The 19,180-nt window shown below is 35.2% G+C and overlaps 1 protein-coding gene across 2 annotated transcripts in view; it reads right to left on the bottom strand.

Moving 5' to 3' along the window:
• The window catches only part of Stard13 (StAR related lipid transfer domain containing 13), a 528,094-nt gene that overhangs the window by 377,407 nt on the left and 131,507 nt on the right, over positions 1–19,180 (bottom strand). For both annotated transcript variants that reach the window (XM_074043562.1, XM_074043563.1), the window contains exon 2: positions 9,862–9,997. In XM_074043562.1, coding sequence (XP_073899663.1) covers positions 9,862–9,891 — 30 coding nt within the window. In that variant the 5' untranslated portion in view covers positions 9,892–9,997. The remainder of the gene's footprint in view (positions 1–9,861; positions 9,998–19,180) is intronic.

Below are 19,180 nucleotides of genomic sequence, written 5' to 3'. Positions count from 1 at the left end.
GCCTGAATTACCCCTCACCACAGATTTATTTGAGTCAAGAGAGAATCTTTTAAAAATGCAAATGTTTCTGAGAGTGTTAAAGGGCTTTTGTTAATTTACACATTACTGTGAATTTATTCAATCACATTTACTTTCTGCTTTGTATTCATTGCTTCACTTTGGCCTATCTCATTTCAAAATAAAGGATAGAAAGCTGCCTACATGTGGCTAATTCCTTAAATCCACGAAGATAATATTTTAGTGGATAAAGAAATCTGTGTCAACTCTTTCAAGGCATTTTATTTGACAGATGCCAAATTTATAGAGTTCTTTCTTATAAAGGGGCCATCTTTCAGTTTTCCTCCAGTAAAATGATGTAAAAACTGAGAAAATTGAGGAACCTTTGTTTTTGCTACCTGGAAGTTAGAAATGAATGGGTTGGGATCACAAGAGGTGAGTGGCACAGTCACTGTGGTCACTAACTTACTCATCCTATTATTCTCCAGGGACAGCTGGAGGAATCTGCATGTCAGGACACTTATGTTTATAACCAGAATTCACAGTCACTCTGCACTCTGTTTATCTTGATGGAGGATTTCCTGGATCTTTAACATCTCTAGGACTCTGCTATGTTGCAGAATCAATCTGTTCCTATCACCCAGATAAGATCCTGCCCATGAGTTGGGCCATCACAGTGGGCTTTGCTTCCCACAAGTTACTTAAGGTTGTGACACATACTGATGAAGATTCTCTGCTTGATCAAATTTTAGTCAGGCTCCCAGATCTTTTCCCAAGCCCACCTGAGTACTTCCTTGTAAAATCCAATTTGAGTGAGAACCCTGTTGTTTCAGTTTAGCAAGACCTTCCTGCCCTCAATATTGAATCACCCTAAATGTATGGTTGGAGTTTCTCATCCTCCAACATCCACCAGGTAATGTTTGATCAACCAGGTTTTCCTTTGGCAAGAATCCCATTAGGTTGGTTTATCAAGAGTCTCCCTTACCTCTGATATTTCCTCTTCATAATTTTCCATCCACTGACCCCACCTTGCTCTTCAGCTAAAGTTGCCTCTTATCCATCCATGCTGTATTTGGAGTCCAGCCCAGTCTCTTCCCACTGCAAAATCCCATTGGTATGGTCCGTGTACCCCTCTTGAAGTGCTTTAAGCAATGTCATTGAAAATTTTTTGATATTTTCCCCCAATAAGGACCAATTCAAAAGGTCTCAAAGCCCACTGTCCTTGATGACTAAAATGTCCTTATTCCCAATTATGTATTAGCTCTGGCAAATATTCTCAAAATCAGCAGGTTACAAACAAAGGACCTGAACATTCTAGAATAGTTAATCCTGATTTAATCTCAGCACACAATATAAAGTAAACGGTAAATTCATAACACAGAAAACCAACATGGAGAGACCCTGAAATGTTGACCCTCATTATTTTTTCAGTCTTCTTGTAAGAGATGACATTTTAGTAGTATTTCTAAGCTCTATATCCAGACAACTCAACACAAAACCAGCAACTCTTGCAAGGTTCTTATAGACTAAGCACTCAGTAAGGATCTGAAGACTGATTTATTCAATGTGTTTTTAAAAGCATTGTAAATGTATATCCTGCTTTACCTGTGAATGTGTATTTTCTCTAAACATCCTCTTACCATAGAAAGCCAATCTTTTTCAGTTGCCATCTGGTACATGACTTTTGGCACAGTCATGAGCTGTATAAGTCTGAGAGTGGAAAATTTATTACAATGGTCAATGTAGCTATCCATTCAAGATATAGAGGAAACTTGTGTGATTGGTCAGGGCTATAAAACCAGAACGAAAGCAATGGAGTTTTCAGACATGCCATGTTTATAATTTCTTTTTAATAATTCAGAGAAGAAATATGTTTGGCTGGTAAGAGGGATGATTTTAAGGGTAGATAGATGTAATATAGCCACAATGAGCCTTTCAACTAAATATTTTCAATCACACAAGTGGCTGTGTTCCTGAGACAGATACTGTTTTATAGCCATGGCTCAATATGTATTAGCTCTGGCAAATATTCTCAAAATATGAGGGTGACAAACAGAAGGACCTGAATATTCTGGAATAGTTAATCATGATTTATACACAGAACACAATATAAAGTAAACAGTAAACCAGTCTCTATCTTATATGGGCCATTGTGTTTTGTAAAGACAGCCCCTTGAGAACCGCTGCCTTAGCTTGGTGGCCAAAGTAACTCAGTCTCCCCTACAGCTGCTTCTGGGAAGATATGTTTCACATACACGTCTCATTCTTTGACCATGCAGAAATCCTCTGAACTTCCTCCACTGTGGATCCCAGGTAGGGAACTATGTGGTGGTCATGTTGGAAATGATAGTGAGAAAGTTATAGCAAGAAACAGGCTATTCTCCCCTAGCATCAACGTCTGAGGCTTCTCTTTCCTTTTCTCCCACTTCTGTAGCTGCCACTCTTCTAGCAAAGATACTGGCTCATTTGCCAAACCTGTAGTCCCTGTTTCAGCAAATCTCCAGAAAGCCCACACATACCCTTTAACTCTTTCTTATCTTTTCTAATAGATTCCAGGAAACTCACTGTACATAGGGGTCTCTATAGAGAAAACATTACTCAAGACAGATAGACAATATCTGTCTTATTTCTGTCTTTTGGGAAAAGTAAAAATTATTGCAAAGCCTTTTTTCTCATTGCTTCTTTCTTTTCTTTCCCTCCCTTCCTTCCTCCCTCCTTCCCTCCTTTCTTTTTTGGCAGTACTGGGGATTGAGCTCAGAGCCTCATGTTTGCTAGGCAAGCACAATCACTAGTTAGTAGGCTCTATCACTAGAGCCACATCCCCAGACCTTTTCACTTTAGTTTGTTTGTTGTTTACATAGGGTCTTGCACTTTAGCTGGGGCTGTCTCAGACCTCAATCCTCCTACCCACTCCTTCTAAGAAGCTGGGATTACTGCTCAGCCTTCTCATTGCATGTTTCTTATAATATCTAAATAAAGCCTTAGAAATCTTATAGAGCAAAGAAACATCTTTGTTGTGACTGCTTTTCTAATTTCTCAGGAATCAAGGAATGAAAGAAATAACAGTTAAAAATAAACAAGATGGCAGTGGAAAGGGTAGCATGCTACCCAAACCTTGGTTCTTTCAAACAAAAAAAATGTATGACCAGAAGCTTGACCTAGGTGAAAAAATTCTCCTAGGAATTTCTGCTAGACAGAAAATCTTTGTCCCTGACAGCTCTTCAATTCTTGGCATCCTAAAACCTATTAACTTTTTGTGGTACAAAAAATATGTACATATATTATATGTATATACATGCATACATACATCTCCATCTTCCTTTCTGGTATTAAAATCTTGCCAAAACTTTAATTCATATGTACCTGATCAGCAACTCCTGTTAATACTGTGCAGGAGGAAGGAGCTCCTACCAGTTGGAATAACTAGAACAGACCACACTTTCAAACATTTCATGAAAACCTACTGTTGTCAGTTAATTTAGTGCTGAGGCTAGAGATAAGTGATATAGTCTAAACCCCAAATTCTTTCAAGTCCTATGAAGGAAAAAAACAACCTATATTAATGGCATCAATGTTATAAATGCTAGAATAGGGATCTTTCATAGGGTCTTATGAACCTAGAAAAGTAAACCAATGTGAAGAAGATGGGGAATTTCAGGTCAAAGAAGAAATTGATATAAATACAAGAAGGATGATTAAAGGTCTAAAGATCCAAAGGTAGTGTGATATGGATGGAACATTAAGTAAAAAATGGGGGAGGGGAGAGCAACAGAATGAAGAATGGAGAAGCAGTTATAACCAGATTATGAGTGGCTTTGTCTAACAAACAGAAATTTTGATTTTCAACCAAAGGCAGTGTGAAGACATTGAAGGAGTTTCTATAGAATAGACATATAATCAGATTTAATTTTTGAAAAGACTACCTTGTTTGCATTGTGAATAATGGATAAGTAGTATTTGATACCAACAGCTGGAAGACAAGTTAATAGGCTGCATTTCAGGTAGGAGATGCCTAACTCAGGGTACTGGCACTAGGCCTGTCAACAGAGGCAGTAACATGTTTTTAGAAATATAGATAAGATGGATTTAGTGACAATGAATGTATATTTAACAGAGATGATCAAAACTAAGATGATTCTGAGGTTTGTGGCTTGAATACTGAGGTGACTGAAAGTATCATTCACTAAGACAGGAAAACAAGTAAGGTCAAGATAATACAGTGAGTTTGAGGTGTATTATACCATTCAGTTAGAGATGCCAAGGCCGGACTCAGGAGGATGATGAGGACTGCAGATGCAGGTTCTGAAATGTAAGTGGTGCATAACTGGCCAGTTGACACCCCACCAATCATCTCTGCCCAGGACATAACTCTGCATCACCCAATCCTGCCCCCTCCATACTCATGAGTCAGTGAACTAATGTAAATCAATAGCTGCTCATGAATCTCTTGCCTCAGAAGTGTGCCTGGCCTACTTTTTCAAGTTGAGAACACAAAACCAGAGCAGAATAGCATCAGACTCTCAACTAGTGCCCCTGTGGCCTTGGCTTACTTTTAAATACCCTTTCTTAGCTTTGCAAACTTCAAATTTTACAGCTTGGACCTTGGACTTTTTGCTGTTTCTGAAAATCTGGCCCAGACTATCTTTTAGTAATTTCACAGCCTTTGGAAGCCATGTAATATTTTTCATAAAGACTTAAAGAAACACATCCTCTTTGGAATTCACTGCCTTAAGACTCATAATTTGATGAGCAGATATCTTTAAGCAAATTGGAAAAGATGACCCCTGTGCAGGATATGTCATTTGTACTTGGCAGCTCTGAACAGCCATCTGTACTGAACTAGTTGGCTCTTGTATTTGGTTTTAGTCCTGAACTGTTCCCATGTATCATATTGGTAACTACCATCAACAGCTATCATACTTCACTGTGTTCCTAGGGATGGGATGTCTGAGAGGAAAGGACAAGAGTAATCCTACCAAGGAAGAAGCCCATATTCCAAAACTTTGGACATTTTCTACTGAAAGTACATCAGTCTTGAGAGCAGTGTTATTGTTTGGGTATGTGTCCCTCAAAAGCCCATGTGTTGAACACTTAGTCCCCAGCTTGTGGCACTGTTGGGAAGTGGTGGAACCTTTAAGAGGTGGGGCCTAGTGGGAGAGCTTCTTTCTAGTCATTTGGGGAATGCCCTTGAAGGGACTATTAGGACCTCATATACTTCCTTTTCTTTTCTTTCCTTCCTGGCTATGAAGTAAAGGCTTCCTTCACCACACAATAGCACCATGGTCTACCACAGGCCCAAAAGCAATGGACCAACCAACAATGGACTGAAACATCCAAATAAACCTTTCTTCTTCTTAACTTTACTTTCCTAAGTATTTTGTTATAGTAACAGAACACTGACTAACACAAACAATAAGGATTCAACTGCTTTGTCCTCCATCCTCCATGGTGCTTAGACCTGGGGGAATACTGCCTAGAACTATGAGAGATCTTGCCCTCAGATAGTCCTTTGTTTGTAGCCAGGGCTACACTTAGAAACAAATGCATGCTTCTTGAACATACTTCACAGGGCTGTGAATTCTATACATCAGGTACATTGTGGGTGAAATTGGGTTTTGCAGGTTAGTCTGAGAAAATAAGAAAGTGAGTTATGTGAATGAATTTGCATCAGGTTGCCATAAATTTGTGTGGGATGATTTGCTTCCTATTTTGAAAGAAATTTAATCAATGGCATTCTTTCTTTATTAGAAAGACTCTGAGTTCACAGCATGTTTAAAGGAACTAGAGGTGAACTAACTTGAGAAATTGTTCCCTAGAATAGGAAAACAGCAAAGGAAGCTTTCAGAACCCATTATCCATCTGCCTAAGCCAGGCACTCTACCACTTGAACCACACCTCGAGTCCTTTTTGCTCTGGCTATTTTGGAAATAGGGACTCGCTTTTTGCCCAGGCTGGCCTGCACCATAATCCTCCTATTTTACACTTCCTGCTGTAACTGGGATGACCAGTGTGTGCCACCACACCCAGTTTTTTTCTGTTGAAATGGGGTCTCAAGAACTTTTTTGCCTGGGATGGCTTAGATCTGCAATCCTCCAAATCTGATCTCAGCCTCCTGTGTAGCTTGGGATGAGAAGCATATGCTACTCTACCCAGCTACTGGTTGAGATGGGTCTTGCAAACTATTGCCCAAGCTGACCTCAAACTGCAATCCTCCCAATTTCAGCCTCCCACCAATTTTTTAATCTAATAATTTACAAAGTTATCCTGTCCCTATTCTGAATGAGCTAATTTGGAAAAAAAATTATCTGCCCAAGGGTAATTAAGAGCTTTCTGTAAAAACAAAGAAATGGAAATGAAAAAAAATTAGGAAAGGAGGCCCCAAATGCCTCTTTAATAAATTACATTCTCTTAAGAGGCAATAGGCAATGAACTACAGCATCCCACTAAAGATAATGGCTTTCTCCTTTTTAACTTTCATTGTTAATCTTAAAAAAAAAAAAAACAATAGATGGGCAATAAATGCTTTTTTCTTGGGCTAAGAAGGAAGCTTTGCATAAAAATTTGATATGATCTATCAGCCATTCTTTACCAAAAAGAAACAAAATGTGGGTAACAGTAAATATATTTAAGTCATACTACTTTTTTTTTCATTTTAGTTCAGAAAGCATTTTATTTATTTTATTGTTTATGTATTTATTCATATGTGTATACATTATTTGGGTCATCTCTTCCCCCTGTCCCTGCCCCCCCTTCCCCCACCCTCCTCGCTTCCAGGCCGAACCTGTTCTGCCCTCTTCGCCAATTTTGTTGAAGAGAAGACATAAGTGATAATAAGAAAGACACAGCATTTTTGCTAGCTTGAGATTAGGATAGCTATACAGAGATTCCTAGCATTGCTTCCATGCACATGTTTATTACAACCCGAATTGATTCATCTCTACCAGACCTCTTCACTACTTCCACGTCACCTTCCCATAGTGACCTCTGTCAGTTCAAGATTACTTTATTCGCTCCTCTACAATGAGCACATGAAACACTTTCAAGTTTTAGGTTTCCTTTCCTTCCCTATTCCTCCTGGATGTGTTCTCCCCTTAGCGTGTAATGTTCAATATTACTGCAGTAATATTGCAGTAGTAATATTGTAGTAACATTACTACAGTAATGTTCAATATTACTGCAATTGCTATAGGTCTATAATCTGCATATGAGGAAGAACAGGCCGCCTGAGCCTGGCTAACTTCACTTAAGATGATGTTCTCCAGTTCCACCCATTTATTTGTGAATGACAAAATTTCATTCTTCTTTGTGGCTGAGTAAAATTCCATTGTGTATAAATATCACATTTTCTTAATCCATCCATTGGTAGTGGGGCATCTTGGTTGTTTCCATAACTTGGCTATTGTGAATAGTGCTGCAATAAACATGGGTGCATGGGTACAGGTGCCTTTGGAATAACCTGAGTCGCATTCCTTTGGGTATATCCCCAGGAGTGGTATTGCTGGATCACATGGCAGATCTATATTTACTTTTTTAAGAAGCCTCCATATTGTTTTCCAAAGTAGTTGTACTAGCTTGCATTCCCACCAGCAGCGTATGAGGGTTCCTTTCCCCCCGCATCCTTACCATTTGTTGTTGGTGGTATTCTAACAGGAGTGAGGTGGAATCTTAGTGTGGTTTTGATTTGCATTTCCTTTATGGCCAGGGATGGTGAGCACTTTTTCATGTGTTTTTTGGCCATTTGGACTTCTTCCTTTGAAAAAGTTCTGTTTAGTTCAGTTGCCCACTTCTTTATTGGTTCATTGATTTGGAGAGAGTTTAGTTTTTTGAGCTCCCTGTGTATTCTGGTTATCAGTCCTTTGTCTGATGTATAGCTGGCAAATATGTTCTCCCACTCTGTGGGTAGTCTCTTCAATTTAGAGACCATTTCTTTTGTTGTGCAGAAGCTTTTTAATTTCATGTAGTCCCATTTGTCCATCCTTTCTCTTAGTTGTTTGGCTGCTGGAGTTCTACTGAGGAAATCTTTGCCTATCCCTATTGCTTCCAGAGTATTCCCTGCTCTAGAAAGCATTTTAAATAAATTTATTTTGGGGGCTCTTTTAAGCTCACAGCAAAATTGAGGAGAAGGTACACAGATTTCCTACATTCCTCCAACCCCCACTTACACCATCGTTCCCACCATCCACATTCCTACCAAAGTGGTACATTTCTTACAGTTGAGGAACCTACACTGGCCTATCATTATCACCTACATTCCATACTTTACATTAAGATTCACTCTTGGTGTTGGACATTAAATGGATTTTGATGAATACAGAGTCATAGAATAGTTTCACTGCCCTAAAAATTCTCTGTTCCACCCTTCTCTTCATCCTTCTCTCTACCTGACTTCTGCAACCATTGATTTTTTTTTTTATGGTCTCTCTAATGTTGCCAGAATGTTTGAAGTTGGAATTATATAGTAGATAGCTTTTCCAATTGGTAACATGCATTATCTTTTCCAAGAGGCCACTGTGTTAGTGTGTTGGTGAGGTAGACAACATTCAGACCCAGCCTTGGTGACTAATTTCACTCCTTCCATGGCCTCGGTTTTCTCTCTCCTAAGTGAATATAATATTAACATCTATCCTACAAACTTGTCCATATTGTTGTGAAGACCAGATTTCTTGCTGGAAAAGGAAGTTAATAATGTCTTATAGGGTTGTTGTATAGATAAAACTGTCAATACATGTAAAGAACTTAGCACCATGCCTAGAACATATAACATAATCAATCATGGTAGCTAACAATACTATTTTCATTGTAATGTGTGCTAAATATTTTCTATTTGACCATCTGAAACTACTCTCTGTTCTGTTTCACCTTGCCCTGTGGCTCACAATTTCCAAAAAATGATAAATGGGGTAGGTTTCTTCCTTCCTTATTTCTCTATGAATTCAGTCAATGGGAAGTTCCAGAAGATTATAAGGTGAAATGAGTTGGTTTTCACTCCTTCAGCTTCTTCTCTTGTCAGGCTATAGTTTGGTTGTAGCTACAATCATCTGTGAAGGCCAAAGATGCTGGACAAACTGCTGAGTAATAGACTATGGTAGAATAATTTGTTTCCCTTAACCATTCCCATGTTTTTGTATGGAATCTCTTAAATTATCACTTTTCAGGTAATTTTAAAACTTTCTCTTGCTTCCTCCAGGAGGATGCATAATGTTTGATCCTCATATTTACTCATAAAATTATTTTAGTTTTTTTATTCACATCAAAAGACAGAGCACCATAACTCAAGAGCAGAAGCAACTGTATTAATCTTCCAAGTTATTAACTAATATCCTTCTATATGCAACACTGGTCAGAACTTATTAAGATCTACTTTCATGTTCAACTTCTAAAAGTGAAAAAAATTAAACGATTTAGAAAAAGTATAAATCTAACTAAAAGATGCTAAGTATAAGAAAGTTTGGTAACTTTTTCTCTTTTTTTTTTTTGCCCCTTTCCTCCCTCCTCACCCTTATACCTTCAATTACTTAAAGTGTATATCCAAGAAATTTTTTTTTATAACTTCAGCATACATTTTCCTAACTAAGGAGAACGTAACTGAAGTGCACACAATCCATTCTTATGTGATAAGTACATCCAGTGACAAACCATTGAACCTTAACAGAAAAAAGCATTTTTCCAATTTTGTAAATATTAACATTACATATGTTTTCATTACAAATTTTCTCATGTTATAATAAAAAAGTTGGTCCATCTTAATGTTAAATTTAAACGGAAGAGGAAAGAAAGTGTGACTGCAGTTCTGTCTTTACCTTGGTAAAGAACATGGAGGGTTATGACACCCTCACCAGGGTAGTCTGTGATAAAGCTGCTTACCTTAGGTTTTGGTTGAGCTTCAGTTGACATTTGGTTTGGTACAACATTAAATTTTTGGATGTTTTCAGTTTTGTTTTTATAAATTCCTTTCTTCTGATGATCTTTTTTTAAGAGTACTCTCCAGGTTTATGGAATTCTGTAGGAAAACAAATTTAGACAGGGTTTTTTTTTTTTTTTAACATATAAGTAACTATTCCTAGACAACAATTCAAGTAAGTTAATTATTGTTACATTAATGAGAAGTAGGTTTGAAAACCACAATCATTTTGAAAATTAGCATAACATGGAAGAATTTTTAAATAGTAATAATTTCTCCAAATTATTTAGTAATGCCTAAAAACTTGTTTAAAAACTGAAACTAATTTTACCCTAACAAAGTGAAATATCCTACTACATAAGCACATTTTAAAACTTCTAGAAAGCAGAACCAAAGTGTTTTATTTATTCAAATTATTATTTTAAGTGGCAAAATGTATTTATGATGTTTTAAAACACGTATACATTGTAAATTGGCTAAATCAAGCTAATTAACATATACATTTCTTCACATACTTTTAGTGGTGAGAATAATTAAAATCTATTCTCTTAACAATTTACAATTATATAGCATATTAACTACAGTCACCATGGTGTATAATAAATAGTTCTTTCAAACTTATTCCCATTGCCTAAGTGAAATTTTATATCCTTTGACAACAGAGATATTTTAAAAATTGAAATAACAAAATGTGGTCCCATTCGCTCCACATCATTCTCTTAAGCCTTATGATCTGAGCCCCTGTTTTATATTAGTGGAGGAAAAATTATAAAATTATATTTATGAAGGCCAGCTATGCAAATAAAAATGATTTAAAAATGCATAAGCCTAAAGAAAACCCTAAGTTTTCCAAGTACAGGAAAAATTCTCCAGAACATTGTGTAAATTCTTATTATTTGAAAAGGAAAACTACGGCTTTGTTAGTTATCCCCAACACTTAAAACTTTTTTCACATTCAAGCTCTGCAAGTCATCAGCGTTTATTGTGATGCTCTGCCTTGGCCTATTTCATCTGGGAAAGTAACAGTTTCTGCAGATGTATGGAAGTTTGGAAATGTACAATTTTCATTTAACTAAAAATTTACTCATAGAATCATCAGGATTTTTTGGAGGAGGGGGGCAGAAACTAGGATAATCAAACTTGTATATGAGTCTAGCACTGCCAAATACTAGTTACATAACCCTGGATTTAATTTCTTCAATATGAGTTCACCTGTAAAATGGTACTTTTTGACAATTATTTAACAGTTCTTTGTACCTAGCAGATTTGGCCAATGTTATTCAAGTACACAGGAATATGTTAAGTGTAGACAGAATCTTTGAATGTACTGCTTAGAAATTAAATTTCTCTCACTCTTGATGCTTGTAGCAACTCCCCTATGGGAAAAAGAAATCAATATGATGATGAAGGTCATAATGATAGTAAATAGTATTTTCTGATAGGGCCTATGTATTTTATATATTTACATCATTTTGAGAGAATCTTCCAATTTATTCTTTGGCATAGAAATTTAGTAGGTCAAAAATATGTCAGAGAAGAGTTTGAAGGACATAGAAGAGTATGCATATACTTCGGCCCTTGAGGAAAGGCCCTAAAGAAGCTGATGAGCCCATGTTCTATTTCAAGTACATAGTGACTTTGATGGTATGAATAATTCTTAAATTAGACACCATCTAAAAAATACCAACAAATATATCTATTTAGTCACTCCAATTTATTAGCAGACTTATGTAGATACGTGAGATTCTGTATTTCCATTCAGCACATCTGTCTAGCATTTTTTATATCATCTTTAACATTAAATTATAAGCTTTATGAGGATGTAAAGTCAAGCTTTAATTTAGCACAGTGTCTGAAACAGTATGAACATTCAATAAATGTTTGACAAGTAATTATTCATTTCCATGGCTTTCTCTCCCTGTCCCTTCCCTAAGGTCCTATGTTTTCATTGATTTTTATAGATACTACTATGGTTTGAGTGTCTCCTCTAAAACTCATGTTGAAATTTGACTGCTGCTGTAATTGTATTAAGAGATAGGATCCTTAAGAGGTGTACAGGTGATGGGGGTTCTGCCCTTATAAATGAATTAATACCTTTATTATGGAAATGAGCTTATTGTACAAGCAGCCCTCTCTTGCTCTCAGTCTTTGACACATGCTCTTTTGCCCTTTTGCCTTCTGCTATGGGATGATAGAACAAGAAGGTCTTTGTTGCCACATCAGTGCCGTGCTCTTGGACTTTCCAACCTCAAGAACTACGATCCAAATAAACTTATGTTGCTTATAAACAATCCAGTTTGTGGATATTTTGTTATAGCAGCAGAAAATGGACTAATGGCTACTATACAGACAGAACAAAAGAATGGTTAGGAATACTAACTCTGTATCTAGAACACTAGGTTCAAAGCCAAGCTCTACCACTTACTAGCTGTGTAACCATGAACAAATTATTTTCCCTGCCTGTACCACACATGAAGATAAAATTGGAATGCTTTGTATTTCCTGGATTGTAGGGAGTTCATTCATGTAAAACACTTTGGGCTTTTTGTTTTGTTTTTTGTGGTGCTGGAAATTGAGCCTAGAAAATATGCATGCTAAGCACCCTATCATTAAGCTACATCCCCAGTAAAACATAAGACACTTTCAGAAGTATTCTGGCACACAGTAAGTGATGAATTAATATTATTATTATGTTAGTACATAACAGGTAAATGGATAAAAGAGTAGTGAATTTATAAAAATAGAGAACACAAAGATAATATTTGTTCTGCCTCTGGAATGGTCTGAGGATCACATGATATGAGTTTAAAATAATAACCTTTTGAAGTGTTTTATTAGAAATATTACAACTAGAAGCTCTAGTAGTCAAAAGAAAAAATGTTTTCTTCTTTGGGAAAAAAGTCATACAAGTAGAGAAAAATTTGGTTAGGTTTAATCCCTTAGTGAAATTTCTCTTATATTTTAGCTTTCTTGTATGATTAGATTATTTTAAGTGTGCAATTTTAAGGGACTAATGTAATACCTTTGTACTGTAAATAACAAGAATTTTCCTTCAGATTTCATAGCTCCATGGGAAATAATCGCTGATTTTTCAGATTTGATGTTTTTTTCTGTCTTTATCCATTGCTCACCTTTTGTAGTTCACAAATTACATAAATAATGCATCTTCATTTGTTCTTCTTCCAGACCCTCCTGTCCCAATTTTTTCTTTTAAATAGTGTCCTTATAATCATTCTTCAAGGTTGCATTGAGTAGGTATTATCCCTAAAATATGTGTTTCACTGATGTAATAAATATCATTGAATATTTTCAAGTATATACAGCTGAGCAATGACAGGAACTCAGTTATGACTCACAACAAAATGACAATGAAATTCTCTTCTTGACCTTTGCCCAAATTTCATATAAAGAGATCTTAGGGAAATTTTTCTAATAAGATATTTGCATTTATGCAAACATACAAAAAAACAGCTGGTACATTGTTGATTTTCCAAGCCTGGAGAGATAAAGAGTGAATTCCTTTGCCCATTCTGTTCTTTTCAGAATAAAAGACAGAAAAATGAAAATACAAATAGATGATCACTTTATTTTAAATATTCTACAATTTTCTAATACACAAATTTCAAATTTATATAAAAATTTAAATTTTAACATGCTATTCTTTAATTTCTCCACTTACAAAGAAAAATCTTACTAATTAACCAATTTAGAAATGGAAGACCCTCACAGTTAATTTTCTAGAGGAAAGGATGCCATTTATATTTTAAAGGTCCATGTTCAAAACATTTAGATACTAACTTCTGATACTCAGTTAACTGACCATTAATCTCCAACAGACATAAATAATACAGTGTAAGTTTTGGTTCCAAATATAAATGAAATGAGCTAAAGGACACAGCTCAGCATAGACTGAAAGCTGTCCTTGTCATTTATTATTCATGTAAATTTGTCTATATGTCAAAAAAGTTTTGTATAATTAACCTTCACAGAACATTAAAAATGCAATGAAGAAATTTAAGCACATGATAATTTTGCCCAAGCTGAGCTAAAATAATTTGTATTGAAGTCATCTTTGACAGCTTCTAATCTCAGTTCTTCCTACGACAGAGACTAATTTGCTTATCTTGCTAAATGACTAAAAAGACATCACTTGATTGCAGATCTGAAAAATGAGATGTCTTCCATTTTTTCATGAATTCTATTGCTGGGTACAAGCCTCCTCTTCTCCAATATACTAGTTATCACTTAACTTAGTGCTAGTATTTTGTGTGGTGAAAGGTTACTGCCTAAATTCACATCACAACTTCCTTAACCTCCCACATCTCTGCTGTCTCACTGGAAAATAATGGGGACATTAATAGGACCTACTCCTAGGATCTTATTTATTACTTCCCATTTTGCTTTTTTGGTTTCTTTTTCTTTTTTTGCCCTTATTTCACCCAAAACATCACGAGGGCTTCAGGAAGCTAGTGATCTAATTATATTGTATATTCTAGGAGAGTTGTGACTATATCCTTTCTGATCAGTCATGCACTGGAAAAATGAAAATAAAAGTGACCAGACAGTCAACATGAATACAACAAGAAAGTTAAAGCCATCCTGACTGAAGAACCTAAATGTCTCTTCCAAATCCTATGATGTGATCCATTGAGAATGGATATAAAATAGATGGAATTAAACATGAGATATGAGACCACAAAATCCCAATGTTGATGTCCCATTCTACTTAGTTATGGATAGAACAAGCTTTCATAGTTTCATACTTTTATTTTTTACTTCTTCATAGTTGATTTAAAAATCTGTATCCTTTCTCTGCACCCAATAGCTTCCTTAGGAAAGGTACATTTTTGGAGTTCCTCAATGATTATCTCTTCTCATTCACTCATTCATTCGTTCACCCAATCATTCTTATGCCAAGGGTTGTCTAAGAATGATGAAAAAATACCACAAATTTTCTTAGAGACGTCTAATCTAGGGACAAATGTCATGCAGACAAACAATACTACAAAATTTAAGCCAAAGTATGTATAAAATGGCATGGGAAGACAGACAAAAGAGCAAATGATTCTGCCTCTGGGAAAAGGAAGAGTTCATGGAAGAAGTAACCTTTAAACTCAGTCTTGAAAGAACAGCAGTATTTCAGAGGAAGAAAATCCCAAAGGTATGAAAGCACAGAAACAATACAGCATGCTCAAAGAATAGTAAGGATTTTATGTGACTCCATCTGATGATGCTTGAGGAATTATGGCAGTAAATGATGTATGAAATGTGAATGGGGCCCCCAGATATTGACTTTTTGTTGTGGATTGTTTTTTTTTTTATGGATGTATTTTACAACTGAGGAAGTTAAAAAACACAGGCAGACTATATAATCCATTTCTTAATTTGAGTTTTGCTCACCCTTCTGCTTTTTTTTAAATGAAAAACAGTATTTTTATTATAAGTAAATCAGATAGAGAAAAGCTCATAAAACAGGCTGGAAGAGTGGCTCAAGTGGTAAAGCACCTGCCTTGTAAATAGGAGCCCCAGAGTTCAAACCCTAGTATAGAAAAAAACCTAGTATAGAAACAAACAAACAAACAAAAAAACATAAAACAGATGCATGCCCTAATGACTTCCTTGGCCATGCTGTTTTACACAATGAGGACTAATAGAGATAGTAAAATATATAACTCTCTAGGCACAGGCTAACAAATGATAGCTTTTTTTTTTTTTTTTGGTGGTACTGGGGTTTGAACTCAGGGTTTCATGCTTGCTAGGCCCATACTCTATCACTTGAGCCATACCAGTGGCCTATCATTATGTTCTTATTTGCTACCACAATCTGAGTGAGACCATTTCTTTATAAGGTATTTCTCATTACATGAGTGTCTCTTTTCTCCAGTTACTCTCAAAGTTCCTAGTAAGGAACAAGTTATCTTATACTTTATCTTAATCAGAAGTGTCTAGAACTTGTGTTTAAAATTTTCAAAAAATAATCGGTGATGAATCAATAAGTAGTTGTAAGTGACATCACAACAGAGCTGTTTTGGAGTAGGCAAGGAAAGCCTACTAATAACGTGGAAATCACACCTTTTGTTAGCTCAGTGTACTTTTCACTTTCATTACATTCTCAAACTTCTCATTATGAACAGTGTGTTGTTAATTTATGCCCTTAAACCCTGAGGGGTTTGAAAATTGTTTTTTTGAACCAGGCATGGTGGCGTACACCTGTAAGGCTAGCTACTTGGAGGTGGAGGAAAGAGGATCAAGAGTCTGAGGCCAGCCCAGGCAAAAGTTGAAGGACCCTATCTCAAAAACAAAACACAAAAAGAGCAATGAGGGCCATGTATAACTGGATGATGCACTTCTGTGTGTAAAGTTGTCTCTAAGTATTCTAAGAACATTCTGCACAAGATAAGGAAAATAGTCAAGACAGAAATGAAAAAATGCAGGTGGTGTTTTCTCATGAATTTTTATGCCTGCATTTTGAGATCATGTACGATGTTATTTAGAAGGAAAAGAACATTTTATTTCCTAATATATTTTCTTTATACATAGAATAAAGCAATTAAAAGTAGTTACAGAGTCAATGATCTTTGGATATATTTGCTTTCTTAATATAGTCAGTAAGTGTGTAAGCACCATGAAAGCAGGGATTCTTATAAAAATTTTCTTTCAATATTCTCTTAGTATAGTCATCTATTATCCAAACTATTAAATGAAACATTAACCAAAAATATGGAAAGTAGGTATTAAAATGCAGTGTTTTCTTGATAAAAGACATTATTTTCTTCCAATTAGTAATTTTTCCAAGTTGTGGACAAAATATAGGGGGAAGCAAAATGAGCTACTATTTATTACATAAATCTGAATATAATTAGTCAAAATTTTAAAAAAAGTTTTAAAAAGCACAAAGTAGAAATTTCAGCCCTGTTTTCAGTTAAATTTAATATTGATGCTTTAAAAGCAGTTTATGAGTTACATGAAATTATTTTTGAAGTACAATAATTTTGAATTACAATAATTCATTTAAGTAAAAGACAAAATCAAAGACAATCGAGGATATAATTATTTTTAGTAATTTTAAAAATAAAACTTTAAGCAACAATAATTGAGAGAAAAAATCAATTTATTCTTTTTGGTTTTAAAAATAACCCAATTATATGGATTAAAGAGATATAAAAAGAGGACTTCTACAAAAGGAGAGAAAGTTCTTAGAAAACACTGGTTGTCTTAGACTAAGGCCAACTTTATTCTGAACATAAAAAACTTATATTCTTTCTCTTATCACAAAAGCTGAAATAAATATGTTCCAGCCTTCAATATGACTATTTGTGCTTTGGGGATAAAGAGAACTTTGCACTCTTATTTATGGCTTCTTCATATTTCTGTACAGTAACCCCATTCAGGGAAATAAAAGGCACATTTGTTTTACTGACTCCATCTAAGCACATTCTAAAAGGCAAGATAACTGCCAGAAAATCTATACTTAAATTATTGGAATGTAGGAGGACTTAGAAATCCCTTACAGAACACATTGAGGTCAGACTTAATACCCCAGCTAGGCCTCATCATGATTTGGAATAAGAGCATCTGGTGATTTTTAAGACATTCATAGATCAAGGTTATGGGAAAATGACTCTAGATTTGACATTTCACTCTCAGTGAGTGCATGTAAGTAAATTAAATATATATGATTGTTAAATCCCAATGATGTAGAGAACTGACAACTCAAAGGTAGAAAGCAAAAATGAAGCAAGACAGAAATGGTAAATAAGATAACTAAATTGTATTGCCATTACTTCATATGCCATTTATTACATCATGAATATTTTTAAAGCAAGGAGATTAGAATATTTCAACAATGCAGTATCACTTTTTGATCAATATGACAATATTTTATCTGTTCCAAGCTATATTTGTTTATTCTATGAATTATGAAAATAAACTATCAAGTTCAGAAAACAGAATATTTAATTCTGAAATATACTGTATCATTGAACAGTCTCCTACTGAATTTGAGAATGTTGTCAATTATTCAATTCATATTTAAGTATCATTCTCCCTTAGTGGGGGAGGAATTAGGTAGACATTAAGGGTGGGTATGAGAGTAGACATAACAATTGAAGCCAAGTGTTTTGTGTTCAAGCAGCTTTTAATTCTAGGTTAGGGAAATCCTAAAAGCAGAATTAAGGGTGAAAACCTGGCAGAAAGGTTTCAATGAATATTCAACTATAAAACAATCTGATTTTCCTAAAGACAGAAGAAATTGCCTCTGTCAGCACATTGAACAGAGCTTTCCTATATCTGATGACAACCTGCTCTCCAATCTCTGTAAGACTGACTATTAATAACACCGGAGCAGAGGTAGGGTTCCTTTTTGTCATATAGTCTTCTAAATGAAACTGCCTCATTATACTGTTCTATTGGTTTGTTATTAACAAAATTCCCACAGATGCTATTCATATTGGAGTTGCTTCTTATTAAATTTTATTCTAGGTTAAACCTTTTCTATCTCTAAGGTACACTCCCAGACTCTAGGTTAAATTCCTATGAAACTTTCATTCTACTATAGTAAATTTTATTATAGGTTGCAAATATGATTTCAGGATGCATTAAATAGCACCAAGGGAATTCCACAAAGTCTGACACTTGACAACTATGGATACAAAATTGCTTCAGAATAGCTCTATGGTTTTAAATAAAATCGACAAGTTAACATATTGAGGCAAGTTATTGTTTCAATGTTTTTGCACTCTAAAACATTAGTGTATATTTAGCATTTAATAGGGGCCTAATCAAGGTTTTCTGAATGAGCAACAAGTTGGAAATAGTGTAGATTGTGAAAGAATACTGTTATGTGGACAAATTATTGCTGTGTAATGTCTCTGATGTAAAAACATTGCCTTTCTATATAAATAATTTTATGTGTACCAGACACTTCACATTATGACCCAACAACCCTGAAAAGTAGACATCCTCTTTTTTTTTTTTTTTTTTGACAAACTAGGGAAACTGAAGCTCAACAAAATTAAATAACTTGTTCAACTGCACCCACCCATGCAAGATGTAAATCCCATGGGGGATTTAGAATGAAATCCTGTCCATTTGGGTCTTCCACAAACTTGTGGGCAATACTTTATGTAACTAACCATTAAAACTAAAAATTCAAACCCAATCTCTATGAGTAGTGTACTTCTTTACTAGCATCTATAAAAAACCAAAAAGACGTATTTCTTTTTGCCTTATTACAACATATGATTATACTACAAGAATATCAAAGGCGACAGACTGAATTTA

Source organism: Castor canadensis, chromosome 10 (genome assembly GCF_047511655.1).
Source record: "Castor canadensis chromosome 10, mCasCan1.hap1v2, whole genome shotgun sequence".
Taxonomy (NCBI): domain Eukaryota; kingdom Metazoa; phylum Chordata; class Mammalia; order Rodentia; family Castoridae; genus Castor; species Castor canadensis.
The sequence above is the reverse complement of the archived record's forward strand: the minus strand, read 5'-3'. Positions and strand labels throughout refer to the sequence as shown.